Below are 15,843 nucleotides of genomic sequence, written 5' to 3' on the forward strand. Positions count from 1 at the left end.
AACTCATTTAAGTTTCATTTTTTCGTTTACAGTATAGAAATAAAACATGTTCTTCAAATCACCAAAAAAGGTCTCTAAAACTTTTACAAAACAAAACATAAGCACTTAGCCAGCGCCACCTAGGTTTCAAACTAGCTATTTGTGCATCTGTTAGAACTCCAGTCAGTGGTAACTCTAGGATGAACACTAGGCCTGAGATTGTAAGTCTCAGTTTGTGGAAAGTCTGATGGGTCACTTGCGTGTATAGGACTGTCATCAGTACTACTGTCAGGGTCTTGGCCTGTAGTAAAGTCAATGTCTGCCTCAAGCATATGAGCAGTGTCTGCCCTACTCCTCAAATCATAATTTCAGGGATTATACGGGATTTGTAGCACATCTCTATAATAATAATAAATATAGCCGCAAGCGGCAATCAGCGGGTTCAAGCACGAACTGATACAATGGGGCCTACTAGAGCACAGGATGGTGATGTGTAAGAAGGTCTAATATAATTGGAAACACCCTGTCACATTAAGAGATTATTAAAAGTCTTTAACCTGTTATTAATGTTGAGCAGAGGCCATTGAACATGACTCGTGCTTTAATTCACATACAAATCTATTGCAGCTTGTGGAATATTTATTAGGTGAGTTAGAACTAGTCAAAATGCGCCTACATGTTATAGTTTTTGATCAGGAGACTTCAACCAGAATGTTCAAAAAATGGGGTTCAGATTGACCTTTTGACCTTTTCAACATAAGCTGAAGTTTTTGACCAACCAAGTTTAAATTAACCCCTAGAAGTGAATGATGTGACATGTCATGTAATCATAAAGTGAAGTGACGGAGGTGCATGGTCCAAATTGGAAAGTTGTAGGTATTGACCCAAGGAATCCATTAAAAAAAGAATTTTGAAAAATTTAAAAATTAATTTTGACTTGACCAATTGGTGCCAGTTTTGTTGTTCACCGAGATGCACTAATATTACATCTACCAAGTTTCATGTCTCTAGGCTGCAGATATGCTTTTTCAGGAGAAAAAGAATAATAATACTAATAATAATAAGAAAAAATCTGAGCAAAAACAATAGGGTTCTACACAAAAATAAAAATTTGTGAAACACTTTTGAATGGATCCCTTTAGGGGACGTGTAATTTAGGTTAATTTAGCTGGAATGTTTCTTCTAATTCTTCTGTTCTTTAGGACTTTTACTGTGTGAAATTTGGTCTTTTCAGATCCTCATTTTACATTTCAGAGTAAATTCAGTTCTTTATGTGAATAAAACTCATCTGATGTGTTCCAAGGTTCACTGATTACACACACACACACACACACACACTTACGTACGAGTCTTCTTTTAATCGTACAACAGGAACACACACACACACTCGCTGACGCACTGATACACACACACACACTCCCTGACGCACTAATACACACACACACACACACACTCATATCTCAGTATATAAATGTGTGTGTGTGTGAGTGTGTAATAAAGCGTGAGTGTGATCAGAAGGAATGGAGGTGTGTGAGAACTCACACAGAGTGGTTCTGGTTCTGCTGTTTGGGTTCTTCTGTTTTGGAGCTCCACACTATCAACACGTCCAGAACCAGAACCGTGATGGTGAGCAGAAGTTTACTCTACGTTACTCTGTTCCTTTCTTCTGTTAAACTGCTTCACCTTTAACCTGCTGATGAATTCATCTCACAACACCTTTCTGCTGGAACGTCATCTAAACATCCTGAAACAGATACATTCTTTAATGTTCCTCTGATGTTCTTCAATGTTCCTCTAATGTTCCTCTGTTGTTGCTCTGATGGTCCTCTGATTTGTCTCTGACAATCCTCTGATTTTCCTCTGATGTGTCTCTGACAATCCTCTGATGTTCCTCTGACGTTCCTTTGATGTTGCTCTGAAGTTTCTCTGATGTTCCTCTGATGTTCCACTAACATTCTTCTGTTTCTCTGATGTTCCTCTGCTGTTGCTCTGATTTTTCTGTGATGTTTCTCTGACGTTCCTCTGTTGTTGCTCTGATATTGCTTTGATGTGTCTCTGATGTTCCTCTGACGTTCCTCTGATGTGTCTTTGATGTTTTTCTAACATTCCTCTGATGTTCCTCTGATGATCCTCTGATCTGATATTGCTCTGATGATCCTCTGATGTTTCTCTGACGTTCCTCTGTTGTTGCTCTGATATTGCTTTGATGTTTCTATGATGTTCCTCTGCCGTTGCTCTGATGTGTCTCTGATGATCCTCTGCTGTTTGTCTGATGTTCATCTGGTGTTGCTCTGATGTTTCTCTGACGTTCCTCTAATGTGTCTCTGATGATCCTCTGACGTTCCTCTGATGTTACTCTGCTGTTTGTCTGATGTTCATCTGTTGTTGCTTTGATCTTCCTCTGTTGTTGCTTTGATGTTCCTCTGACATTCCTCTGATGTGTCTCTGATGTTTCTCTGATGATTCTCTAACATTCAACTGATGATCCTCTAATATTCCTCTGATGTTTCTCTGACGTTCCACTAATGTGTCTCTGATGTTCCTCTGATGTGTCTTTGATGTTTCTCTAACATTCCTCTGATGTTCCTCTGATCTGATGTTCATCTGATCTGATATTCCTCTGATGTTTCTCTGACGTTCCTCTGTTGTTGCTCTGATATTGCTTTGATGTTCCTCTGATGTTTCTCTGACGTTCCACTAATGTGTCTCTGATGTTCCTTTGACGTTCCTCTGATGTGTCTTTGATGTTCTCTAACATTCCTCTGATGTTCCTCTGTTGTTCCTCTGACGTTCCTCTGACAAGCCTCTGATTTTTCTCTGATGTTCCTTTGACGTTCCTCTGATGTGTCTCTGATGTTCCTTTGACGTTCCTCTGATGTGTCTCTGATGTTCCTTTGACGTTCCTCTGATGTGTCTCTGATGTTCCTCTGATGTGTCTCTGATGTTCTTTTGACGTTCCTCTGATGTGTCTTTGATGTTCTCTAACATTCCTCTGACGTTCTTCTGACAATCCTCTGCTGTTTGTCTGATGTTCCTCTGATTTTCCACTGTTGTTGCTCTGATGTTTCTCTGATGTTCCTCTGACGTTCCTTTGATGTTGCTCTGGAGTTTCTCTGATATTCCTCTGATGATCCAATGATCTGATGTTCCTCTGATGTTCCTCTGACGTTCCTCTGCTGTGTCTCTGATGTTTCTATGATGTTCCTCTGACGTTCCTTTGATGTTGCTCTGAAGTTTCTCTGATATTCCTCTGATGATCCAATGATCTGAAGTTTCTCTGATGTTCCTCTGATGCTCTTCTAATGTTCCACTGTTGTTCATCTGATGATGCTCTGATGTTCCTTTGATCTTCCTCTGTTGTTGCTTTGATGTTCCTCTGATGTTGCTTTGATGTTCCTCTGATGTTCCTCTGATATTCCTCTGATGTTCCTCTGATGTTCCTCTGACGTTCCTCTGTTGTTGCTCTGATATTGCTTTGGTGTTCCTCTGATATTCCTCTGAAGATCCTCTTCTGACATTTCTCTTATGTTTCTCTGATGTTCCTCTGACGTTCCTCTGATGTGTCTTTGATTTTTCTCTAAAATTCCTCTGATGTTCCGCTGTTGTTTTCCGACATTTCTCTGACATTCCTCTGATGTTCCTCTGTTGTTGCTCTGATGTTCCTCTGACGTTCCTTTGATGTTGCTCTGAAGTTTCTCTGATGTTCCTCTGATGTTCCACTAACATTCTTCTGTTTCTCTGATGTTCCTCTGCTGTTGCTCTGATTTTTCTGTGATGTTCCTCTGACTTTCCTCTGTTGTTGCTCTGATATTGCTTTGATGTGTCTCTGATGTTCCTCTGACGTTCCTCTGATGTGTCTTTGGTGTTTCTCTAACATTCCTCTGATGTTCCTCTGACAATCCTCTGATGTTTCTATGATGTAACTCTGATGTTCCTCTGATTTGTCTCTGATGATCCTCTGACAATCCTCTGATTTTCCTCTGATGTTCCTCTGATGTTCCTCTGACGTTCCTCTGATGTGTCTTTGATGTTTTTCTAACATTCCTCTGATGTTCCTCTGACATTCCTCTGATCTGATGTTCATCTGATATTGCTCTTTGATTTTTCTCTAAAATTCCTCTTTTGTTCCTCTGTTGTTTTCTGACATTCCTCTGATGTTCCTCTGATGTTCCTCTGACGTTCCTCTGACGTTCCTCTGCTGTTTCTCTGATGTTTCTATGATGTTCCTCTGCCGTTCCTCTGATGTGTCTCTGATGATCCTCTGCCGTTCCTCTGATGTGTCTCTGATGATCCTCTGACGTTTGTCTGATGTTCATCTGGTGTTGCTCTGATGGTCCTCTGACGTTCCTCTGATGTGTCTCTGATGATCCTCTGATGTTCCTCTGATGTTACTCTGCTGTTTGTCTGATGTTCATCTGTTGTTGCTTTGATCTTCCTCTGTTGTTGCTTTGATATTCCTCTGATGATCCAATGATCTGATGTTCCTCTGATGTTCCTCTGACGTTCCTCTGCTGTGTCTCTGATGTTTCTATGATGTTCCTCTGACGTTCCTTTGATGTTGCTCTGAAGTTTCTCTGATATTCCTCAGATGCTCTTCTAATGTTCTGTTGTTCATCTGATGATGCTCTGATGTTCCTTTGATGTTCCTCTGACGTTCCTCTGTTGTTGCTCTGATATTGCTTTGGTGTTCCTCTGATATTCCTCTGATGTTCCTCTGATGTTCCTCTGATGTTTCTCTGATGTTCCTCTGTTGTTGCTTATATATTCCTCTGATGTTGCTTTGGTGTTCCTCTGATGTTCCTCTGATGATCCTCTGATATTCCTCTGATGTTCCTCTGATGTTCCTCTGACGTTCCTCTTATGTTTCTCTGATGTGTCTTTGATGTTACTCTAAAATTCCTCTGATGTTCCTCTGTTGTTTTCTGACATTTCTCTGACATTCCTCTGATGTTCCTCTGTTGTTGCTCTGATGTTCCTCTGACGTTCCTCTGACGTTTCTCTTATGTTCCTCTGAGGATCCTATGATCTGATGTTCCTTTGATGTTCCTCTGATGTTCCTCTGACATTCCTCTGACGTTTCTCTGATGTTGCTTTGATGTTGCTCTGATGTCGCTTTGACGTTCCTCTGATGTTCCTCTGATGTTCCTCTGATGTTTGTCTGATGTTCCTCTAATGTTCATTAAATGTTCTTTAATGTTCCCCTGATGTTTCTCTAATGATCCTCTGATGTTCCTCTGTAGGTTCTAGGGTGAAAGGAACCTATCAACACGTCCAGAACCAGAACTGTGATGGTGAGCAGAAGTTTACTCTACGTTACTCTGTTCCTTTCTTCTGTTAAACTGCTTCACCTTTAACCTGCTGATGAATTCATCTCACAACACCTTTCTGCTGGAACGTCATCTAAACATCCTGAAACAGATACATTCTTTAATGTTCCTCTGATGTTCCTCTAATGTTCTTCTAATATTCTTTAATGTTCCTCTGATGTTTCTCTAATGTTCTTCTAATATTCTTTAATGTTCCTCTGATGTTCCTCTGACATTCCTCTGATGTTTCTCTGATGTGTCTCTGATGATCCTATGATCTAATGTTCCTCTAATGTTCTTCAAATATTCTTAAATGTTCCTATGATGAACCTCTGATGTTCCTCTGTAGGTTCTAGGGTGAAACACGTCCAGAACCAGAACCGTGATGGTGAGCAGAACTTTACTCTACGTTAATTTGTTTCTTTCTTCTATTAAACTACTTCACCTTTAACCTGCTGATGAATTCATATTCCTCTGATGTTCCTCTGCCGTTCCTCTGACGTGTCTCAGATATTCCTCTGATGTTCCTCTGATGTTCCTCTGCCGTTCCTCTGACGTGTCTCAGATATTCCTCTTATATTCCTCTGATGTTCCTCTGATGTGTCTCTGATGTTGCTTTGATGTTGCTCTGATGTCGCTCTGATGTCGCTCTGACGTTCCTCTGACATTCCTCTGACGTTTCTCTGATGTTCCTCTGATGTTCCTCTGATGTTCCTCTGATGTTGCTTTGATGTTGCTCTGATGTCGCTTTGACATTCCTCTGATGTTCCTCTGCTGTTTGTCTGATGTTCCTCTAATGTTCCTTTAATGTTCTTTAATGTTCCTTTGATGTTCCTCTAATGTTCCTTAAATGTTGTTTAATGTTCCCCTGATGTTTCTCTAATGATCCTCTGATGTTCCTCTGTAGGTTCTAGGGTGAAAGGAACCTATGAACACGTCCAGAACCAGAACCGTGATGGTGAGCAGAACTTTACTCTACGTTACTCTGTTTCTTTCTTCTGTTAAACTGCTTCACCTTAAACCTGCTGTTTAATTCATATTCCTCTGACGTTCCTCAGATGTTTCTCTAACATTCCTCTGACGTTCCTCTGATGTTTCTCTAACATTCCTCTGATGTTCCTCTGATATTCCTCTGATATGTCTCTGATGATCCTCTGAGGTTTCTCTGATGTTCCTCTGACGTTACTTTGATGTACCTCTGACGTTGCTTTGATGTTCCTCTGGCTTTCCTCTGTTGTTGCTCCGATTTTGCTTTGATGTTCCTCTGATGTGTCTCTGATGTTTCTCTGATGTTTCTCTGACGTTGCTATGATGTTGCTCTGATGTCCCTCAGATGATCCTCTGATATTCCTCTGATTTTCCTCTGACATTCCTCTGCTGTTTGTCTGATGTTCCTCTGTTGTTGCTCTGATGTTTCTCTGATGTTCCTCTGACATTTCTTTGATGTTGCTCTGAAGTTTCTCTGATGTTCCTCTAACATTGCTTTGATGTTGCTCTGATGTTCCTCTGATGTTCCTCTGTTGTTGTTGTTCTGATGTTTCTCTAATGTTCATTAAATGTTCTTTAATGTTCCCCTGATGTTTCTCTAACGTTCCTCTGATGTTGCTCTGAAGTTCCTCTGATGTTGCACTGATGTTTCTCTGATGTTCCTCTGATGTTGCTCTGAAGTTTCTCTGATGTTGTTCTAAAGTTTCTCTGATGATCCTATGATCTGATGATCCTGTGATCTGATGTTCCTTTGATGTTCCTCTAATGTTCCTTAAATGTTGTTTAATGTTCCCCTGATGTTTCTCTAATGATCCTCTGATGTTCCTCTGTAGGTTCTAGGGTGAAAGGAACCTATGAACACGTCCAGAACCAGAACCGTGATGGTGAGCAGAACTTTACTCTACGTTACTCTGTTTCTTTCTTCTGTTAAACTGCTTCACCTTTAACCTGCTGATGAATTCATCTCACAACACCTTTCTGCTGGAACGTCATCTCAACATCCTGAAACAGATACATTCTTTAATGTTCCTCTGATGTTCCTCTAATGTTCCTCTGATGTTCCTCTGCTGTTTGTCTGATGTTTCTCTAACATTCCTCTGATGATCCTCTGACATTCCTCTGATGTCCCTCTGACATTCCTCTGATGTTCCTCTGCTGTTTGTCTGATGTTTCTCTAACATTCCTCTGATGATCCTCTGACATTTCTCTGATGTTCCTCTGATGTTGCTCTGATGTCACTCTGACGTTCCTCTGATGTTCCTCTGACGTTCCTCTAATGTGTCTCTGATGTGTCTCTTATGATCCTGTGACGTTTCTATGATGTTCCTCTGATTTTCCTCTGACGTTCCTCTAATGTGTCTCTGATGTGTCTCTTATGATCCTGTGACGTTTCTATGATGTTCCTCTGATTTTCCTCTGACGTTGCTTTGATGTTGCTCAGATGTCCCTCTGACGTTCCTCTGACGTTGCTTTGATGTCCCTCTTAAGTGTCTCAGCTGTTTCTCTGATATTCCTCTGATGTTCCACTGATGTTCCTCAGATGATCCTCTGTTGTAGCTCTGATGTTCCTCTGACATTTTTTTGATGTTGTTCTGAAGTCTCTCTGATGTTCCTCTAATGTTCCACTAACATTCTTCTGTTTCTCTGATGTTCCTCAGACGATCCTCTGATGATCTTCTGATGTTTCTCTGATGTTTCTCTGATGTTCCTCTGACTTGTCTATGATGTTTCTCTAACATTCCTCTGATGTCCCTCTGATGTTTCTCTGCTGTTTGTCTGATGTTCGTCTGATGGTCCTCTGTTGTTCCTCTAATGTTCCACTAACATTCTTCTGTTTCTCTGATGTTCCTCTGATGATCCTATGATCTGATGTTCCTCAGATGTTCCTTTAATGTTCCTTAAATGTTCTTTAATGTTCCCCTGATGTTTCTCTAATGATCCTCTGATGTTCCTCTGTAGGTTCTAGGGTGAAAGGAACCTATGAACATGTCCAGAACCAGAACTGTGATGGTGAGCAGAAGTTTACTCTACGTTACTCTGTTAAACTGCTTCACCTTTAACCTGCTGATGAATTCATCTCACAACACCTTTCTGCTGGAACGTCATCTAAACATCCTGAAACAGATACATTCTTTAATGTTCCTCTGATGTTTCTCTGATGATCCTCTGACGTTCCTCTGATCTGACGTTCCTGTGTAGGTTCTAAGGTGAAAGGAGCTGCTGAGGACTCTCTCACTGATCAGACTCTGATTCACTGCGACACTGAAAGTCTGACCATCAGATTTTCTCCAGATCAGAACTCGGACCTGTACCTGATGTTCGGTAAGAGCACATTTAGAACATCTCAATGTGTGGGCGGAGCTTCTGCACTGGATTGTGGGTGTGGTAAAGGAGCAGTACTGGTCACTTGATGTTTTTTTGGTTTGGATGAGGTTTGGATTTATGGAGCATCAGGTTCTCCAGTGGATCAAACATCTGGATAGAAGTCAGATAAATTCCCTCAGTGAATTTTGTTCTTCTGTTTCTCCTGTCAGATGATCATCCTGCTGTTTCCATCAGAACCCTGCAGCTGGAGTGCAGACATGTTCAGCTGCAGCCCAGATCACTGCTCAGGATCTTCTACAGGGACTGCTTCCTCCAGCACTGGGTCAGACTGCAACGCTACAACCTTTATATCTCAGCACTTCCTCTTTACTTTCACTACAGATCAGAGAGAGGAATTCAGTGATGGAATTGTAATTGTAGGTATTTATTCCAGTATTCTCCTCTCCTCAGGTTGGACAGAAGAAGCAGTACTTGTTGAAGATGGGTTACTCCATCACAAACCCTGTTACAACTCAAACCTGTTTATCCTCTGCGTCTGGAGCACATGTGCAGCTTCCCTCAGTTTTTCCACAACATCCTGAAGCAGAGGAAGATGTCATAGAAGAACACTGGGGTTTTCCTTTTGGAACGAACTTTAATTCAGAAAGAACTTCTTCAGAACAAGAGGTTTCATCTCCATCCACTGAACAACTTCATACAGAAACAAAACCTGAAACTTCTAACACAGGAAACCCAGAACATATCTTCTTTCCTCGAGGATACGTTCAAAGTCTTTCTGAAGAATCATTAGACGAGTTGTGGGGATTTCCTTCCATCCCATTAAAACCTTATAAACCATCTGAAATAACCTCAACTACACCAACATCTACACCTTCTCCACCTCCAACGACCTCAAATACACCAACATCTACACCTTCTCCACCTCCAACAACCTCAACTACACCAACATCTGCACCTTCTCCATCTCCAACAACCTCAACTACACCAACATCTACACCTTCTCCACCTCCAACGACCTCAACTACACCAACATCTACACCTTCTCCACCTCCAACAACCTCAACTACACCAACATCTACACCTTCTCCACCTCCAACAACCTCAACTACACCAACATCTACACCTTCTCCACCTCCAACAACCTCAACCACACCAACATCTGCACCTTCTCCACCTCCAACAACCTCAACTACACCAACATCTACACCTTCTCCACCTCCAACGACCTCAACTACACCAACATCTACACCTTCTACACCTCCAACAACCTCAACTACACCAACATCTACAACTTATCCACCTCCAACAACCTCAACTACACCAACATCTACACCTTCTCCACCTCCAACAACCTCAACTACACCAACATCTACACCTTCTCCACCTCCAACGACCTCAACTACACCAACATCTACACCTTCTCCACCTCCAACAACCTCAACTACACCAACATCTACACCTTCTCCATCTCCAACAACCTCAACTACACCAACATCTACACCTTCTCCACCTCCAACAACCTCAACTACACCAACATCTACACCTTCTCCACCTCCAACGACCTCAACTACACCAACATCTACACCTTCTCCACCTCCAACGACCTCAAACACACCAACATCTACACCTTCTCCATCTCCAACAACCTCAACTACACCAACATCTACAACTTCTCCACCCTCAATGACCTCAACTACACCAACATCTACACCTTCTCCACCTCCAACGACCTCAACTACACCAACATCTACACCTTCTCCACCTCCAACAACCTCAACTACACCAACATCTACACCTTCTCCATCTCCAACAACCTCAACTACACCAACATCTACACCTTCTCCACCTCCAACAACCTCAACTACACCAACATCTACACCTTCTCCATCTCCAACAACCTCAACTACACCAACATCTACAACTTCTCCACCCTCAACGACCTCAACTACACCAACATCTACACCTTCTCCACCTCCAACGACCTCAACTACACCAACATCTACACCTTCTCCACCTCCAACAACCTCAACTACACCAACATCTACACCTTCTCCACCTCCAACAACCTCAAACACACCAACATCTACACCTTCTCCACCTCCAACAACCTCAACTACACCAACATCTACAACTTCTCCACCCTCAATGACCTCAACTACACCAACATCTACACCTTCTCCACCTCCAACGACCTCAACTACACCAACATCTACACCTTCTCCACCTCCAACAACCTCAACTACACCAACATCTACACCTTCTCCACCTCCAACAACCTCAACTACACCAACATCTACACCTTCTCCATCTCCAACAACCTCAACTACACCAACATCTACACCTTCTCCACCTCCAACAACCTCAACTACACCAACATCTACACCTTCTCCACCTCCAACAACCTCAACTACACCAACATCTACACCTTCTCCATCTCCAACAACCTCAACTACACCAACATCTACACCTTCTCCACCTCCAACAACCTCAACTACACCAACATCTACACCTTCTCCATCTCCAACAACCTCAACTACACCAACATCTACACCTTCTCCACCTCCAACGACCTCAACTACACCAACATCTACACCTTCTCCATCTCCAACAACCTCAACTACACCAACATCTACACCTTCTCCATCTCCAACAACCTCAACTACACCAACATCTACACCTATTCCATCTCCAACAACCTCAACCACAACAATATCTACACCTTCTCCATCGCCAACAACCTCAACTACACCAACATCTACACCTTCTCCATCTCCAACAACCTCAACCACACTAACATCTACACCTCCATCTCGAACAACCTCAACCACACTAACATCTACACCTCCATCTCCAACAACCTCAACTACACCAACATCTAAACCTTCTCCATCGCCAACAACCTCAACTACACCAACATCTACACCTTCTCCACCTCCAATGACCTCAACTACACCAACATCTACACCTTCTCCACCTCCAACGACCTCAACTACACCAACATCTACACCTTCTCCACCTCCAACAACCTCAACTACACCAACATCTGCACCTTCTCCACCTCCAACAACCTCAACCACACCAACATCTACACCTTCTCCACCTCCAATGACCTCAACTACACCAACATCTCCACCTTCTCCACCTCCAACAACCTCAACTACACCAACATCTACACCTTCTCCACCTCCAACAACCTCAACTACACCAACATCTACACCTTCTCCATCTCCAACAACCTCAACTACACCAACATCTACACCTTCTCCACCTCCAACGACCTCAACTACACCAACATCTACACCTTCTCCACCTCCAACAACCTCAACTACACCAACATCTACACCTTCTCCACCTCCAACAACCTCAACTACACCAACATCTACACCTTCTCCATCTCCAACAACCTCAACTACACCAACATCTACACCTTCTCCACCTCCAACAACCTCAACTACACCAACATCTACACCTTCTCCACCTCCAACAACCTCAACTACACCAACATCTACACCTTCTCCATCTCCAACAACCTCAACTACACCAACATCTACACCTTCTCCACCTCCAACAACCTCAACTACACCAACATCTACACCTTCTCCATCTCCAACAACCTCAACTACACCAACATCTACACCTTCTCCACCTCCAACGACCTCAACTACACCAACATCTACACCTTCTCCACCTCCAACAACCTCAACTACACCAACATCTACACCTTCTCCATCTCCAACAACCTCAACTACACCAACATCTACACCTATTCCATCTCCAACAACCTCAACCACAACAATATCTACACCTTCTCCATCGCCAACAACCTCAACTACACCAACATCTACACCTTCTCCATCTCCAACAACCTCAACCACACCAACATCTACACCTTCTCCATCTCCAACAACCTCAACCACACTAACATCTACACCTCCATCTCGAACAACCTCAACCACACTAACATCTACACCTCCATCTCCAACAACCTCAACTACACCAACATCTAAACCTTCTCCATCGCCAACAACCTCAACTACACCAACATCTACACCTTCTCCACCTCCAATGACCTCAACTACACCAACATCTACACCTTCTCCACCTCCAACGACCTCAACTACACCAACATCTACACCTTCTCCACCTCCAACAACCTCAACTACACCAACATCTGCACCTTCTCCACCTCCAACAACCTCAACCACACCAACATCTACACCTTCTCCACCTCCAACGACCTCAACTACACCAACATCTCCACCTTCTCCACCTCCAACAACCTCAACTACACCAACATCTACACCTTCTCCACCTCCAACAACCTCAACTACACCAACATCTACACCTTCTCCATCTCCAACAACCTCAACTACACCAACATCTACACCTTCTCCACCTCCAACAACCTCAACTACACCAACATCTACACCTTCTCCATCTCCAACAACCTCAACTACACCAACATCTACACCTTCTCCATCTCCAACAACCTCAAACACACCAACATCTACACCTTCTCCACCTCCAACAACCTCAACTACACCAACATCTACAACTTCTCCACCCTCAACGACCTCAACTACACCAACATCTACACCTTCTCCACCTCCAACGACCTCAACTACACCAACATCTACACCTTCTCCACCTCCAACAACCTCAACTACACCAACATCTACACCTTCTCCACCTCCAACAACCTCAACTACACCAACATCTACACCTTCTCCATCTCCAACAACCTCAACTACACCAACATCTACACCATCTCCACCTCCAACAACCTCAACTACACCAACATCTACACCTTCTCCACCTCCAACAACCTCAACTACACCAACATCTACACCTTCTCCACCTCCAACAACCTCAAACACACCAACATCTACACCTTCTCCACCTCCAACAACCTCAACTACACCAACATCTACAACTTCTCCACCCTCAATGACCTCAACTACACCAACATCTACACCTTCTCCACCTCCAACGACCTCAACTACACCAACATCTACACCTTCTCCACCTCCAACAACCTCAACTACACCAACATCTACACCTTCTCCACCTCCAACAACCTCAACTACACCAACATCTACACCTTCTCCATCTCCAACAACCTCAACTACACCAACATCTACACCTTCTCCACCTCCAACAACCTCAACTACACCAACATCTACACCTTCTCCACCTCCAACAACCTCAACTACACCAACATCTACACCTTCTCCATCTCCAACAACCTCAACTACACCAACATCTACACCTTCTCCACCTCCAACAACCTCAACTACACCAACATCTACACCTTCTCCATCTCCAACAACCTCAACTACACCAACATCTACACCTTCTCCACCTCCAACGACCTCAACTACACCAACATCTACACCTTCTCCATCTCCAACAACCTCAACTACACCAACATCTACACCTTCTCCATCTCCAACAACCTCAACTACACCAACATCTACACCTATTCCATCTCCAACAACCTCAACCACAACAATATCTACACCTTCTCCATCGCCAACAACCTCAACTACACCAACAGCTACACCTTCTCCATCTCCAACAACCTCAACCACACCAACATCTACACCTTCTCCATCTCCAACAACCTCAACCACACTAACATCTACACCTCCATCTCGAACAACCTCAACCACACTAACATCTACACCTCCATCTCCAACAACCTCAACTACACCAACATCTAAACCTTCTCCATCGCCAACAACCTCAACTACACCAACATCTACACCTTCTCCACCTCCAATGACCTCAACTACACCAACATCTACACCTTCTCCACCTCCAACGACCTCAACTACACCAACATCTACACCTTCTCCACCTCCAACAACCTCAACTACACCAACATCTGCACCTTCTCCACCTCCAACAACCTCAACCACACCAACATCTACACCTTCTCCATCTCCAACAACCTCAACTACACCAACATCTACACCTTCTCCACCTCCAACAACCTCAACTACACCAACATCTACACCTTCTCCATCTCCAACAACCTCAACTACACCAACATCTACACCTTCTCCATCTCCAACAACCTCAAACACACCAACATCTACACCTTCTCCACCTCCAACAACCTCAACTACACCAACATCTACAACTTCTCCACCCTCAATGACCTCAACTACACCAACATCTCCACCTTCTCCACCTCCAACGACCTCAACTACACCAACATCTACACCTTCTCCACCTCCAACAACCTCAACTACACCAACATCTACACCTTCTCCATCTCCAACAACCTCAACTACACCAACATCTACACCATCTCCACCTCCAACAACCTCAACTACACCAACATCTACACCTTCTCCACCTCCAACAACCTCAACTACACCAACATCTACACCTTCTCCATCTCCAACAACCTCAACTACACCAACATCTACACCTTCTCCACCTCCAACAACCTCAACTACACCAATATCTACACCTTCTCCACCTCCAACGACCTCAACTACACCAACATCTGCACCTTGTCCACCTCCAACAACCTCAACTACACCAACATCTACACCTTCTCCACCTCCAACAACCTCAACCACACCAACATCTACACCTTCTCCACCTCCAACAACCTCAACCACACCAACATCTACACCTTCTCCATCTCCAACAACCTCAACTACACCCACATCTACAACTTATCCACCTCCAACAACCTCAACTACACCAACATCTACACCTTCTCCACCTCCAACAACCTCAACTACACCAACATCTACACCTTCTCCACCTCCAACAACCTCAACTACACCAACATCTACACCTTCTCCACCTCCAACAACCTCAACTACACCAACATCTGCACCTTCTCCACCTCCAACAACCTCAACTACACATACATCTACACCTTCTCCACCTCCAACAACCTCAACCACACCAACATCTACACCTATTCCATCTCAAACAACCTCAAACACACCAACATCTACACCTTCTCCACCTCCAACGACCTCAACCACACCAACATCTACACCTTCTCCACCGCCAACGACCTCAACTACACCAACATCTACACCTTCTCCATCTCCAACAACCTCAACTACACCAACATCTACACCTTATCCACCTCCAACAACCTCAACTACACCAACATCTACACCTTCTCCGCCTCCAACGACCTCAACCACACCAACATCTACACCTTCTCCACCCTCAACGACCTCAACTACACCAACATCTACACCTTCTCCAC

General features: G+C 43.6%; 1 protein-coding gene across 3 annotated transcripts; it reads right to left on the reverse strand.

The window, feature by feature from the left end:
• Positions 1–1,424: 1,424 nt before the first annotated feature.
• LOC125794075 (coiled-coil domain-containing protein 85A-like) lies at positions 1,425–9,400 on the reverse strand. 3 transcript variants are annotated; one of them, XR_007433567.1, is made up of 3 exons: positions 8,327–9,400; positions 6,212–6,300; positions 1,425–1,573 (listed from the first exon to the last, which is right to left on the reverse strand). XR_007433567.1 is itself a non-coding variant. In XM_049473545.1 (2 exons), exon 2 carries the CDS (start codon positions 3,703–3,705, stop codon positions 2,731–2,733), a length of 975 nt encoding a protein of 324 aa, XP_049329502.1. In that variant the 5' UTR covers positions 3,706–6,300; positions 8,327–9,386; the 3' UTR covers positions 1,866–2,730. The 3 variants fall into 3 exon arrangements, 1 of the variants encoding a protein (XP_049329502.1); XR_007433568.1 differs by lacking the exons at positions 6,212–6,300; positions 8,327–9,400 and adding an exon at positions 7,125–7,606; XM_049473545.1 differs by lacking the exon at positions 1,425–1,573 and having other exon boundaries at positions 1,866–6,300; positions 8,327–9,386.
• Between the last annotated feature and the right edge of the window lie 6,443 nt (positions 9,401–15,843).

This window comes from Astyanax mexicanus, unplaced genomic scaffold, assembly GCF_023375975.1.
Source record: "Astyanax mexicanus isolate ESR-SI-001 unplaced genomic scaffold, AstMex3_surface scaffold_39, whole genome shotgun sequence".
Classification (NCBI taxonomy): Eukaryota; Metazoa; Chordata; class Actinopteri; order Characiformes; family Acestrorhamphidae; genus Astyanax; species Astyanax mexicanus.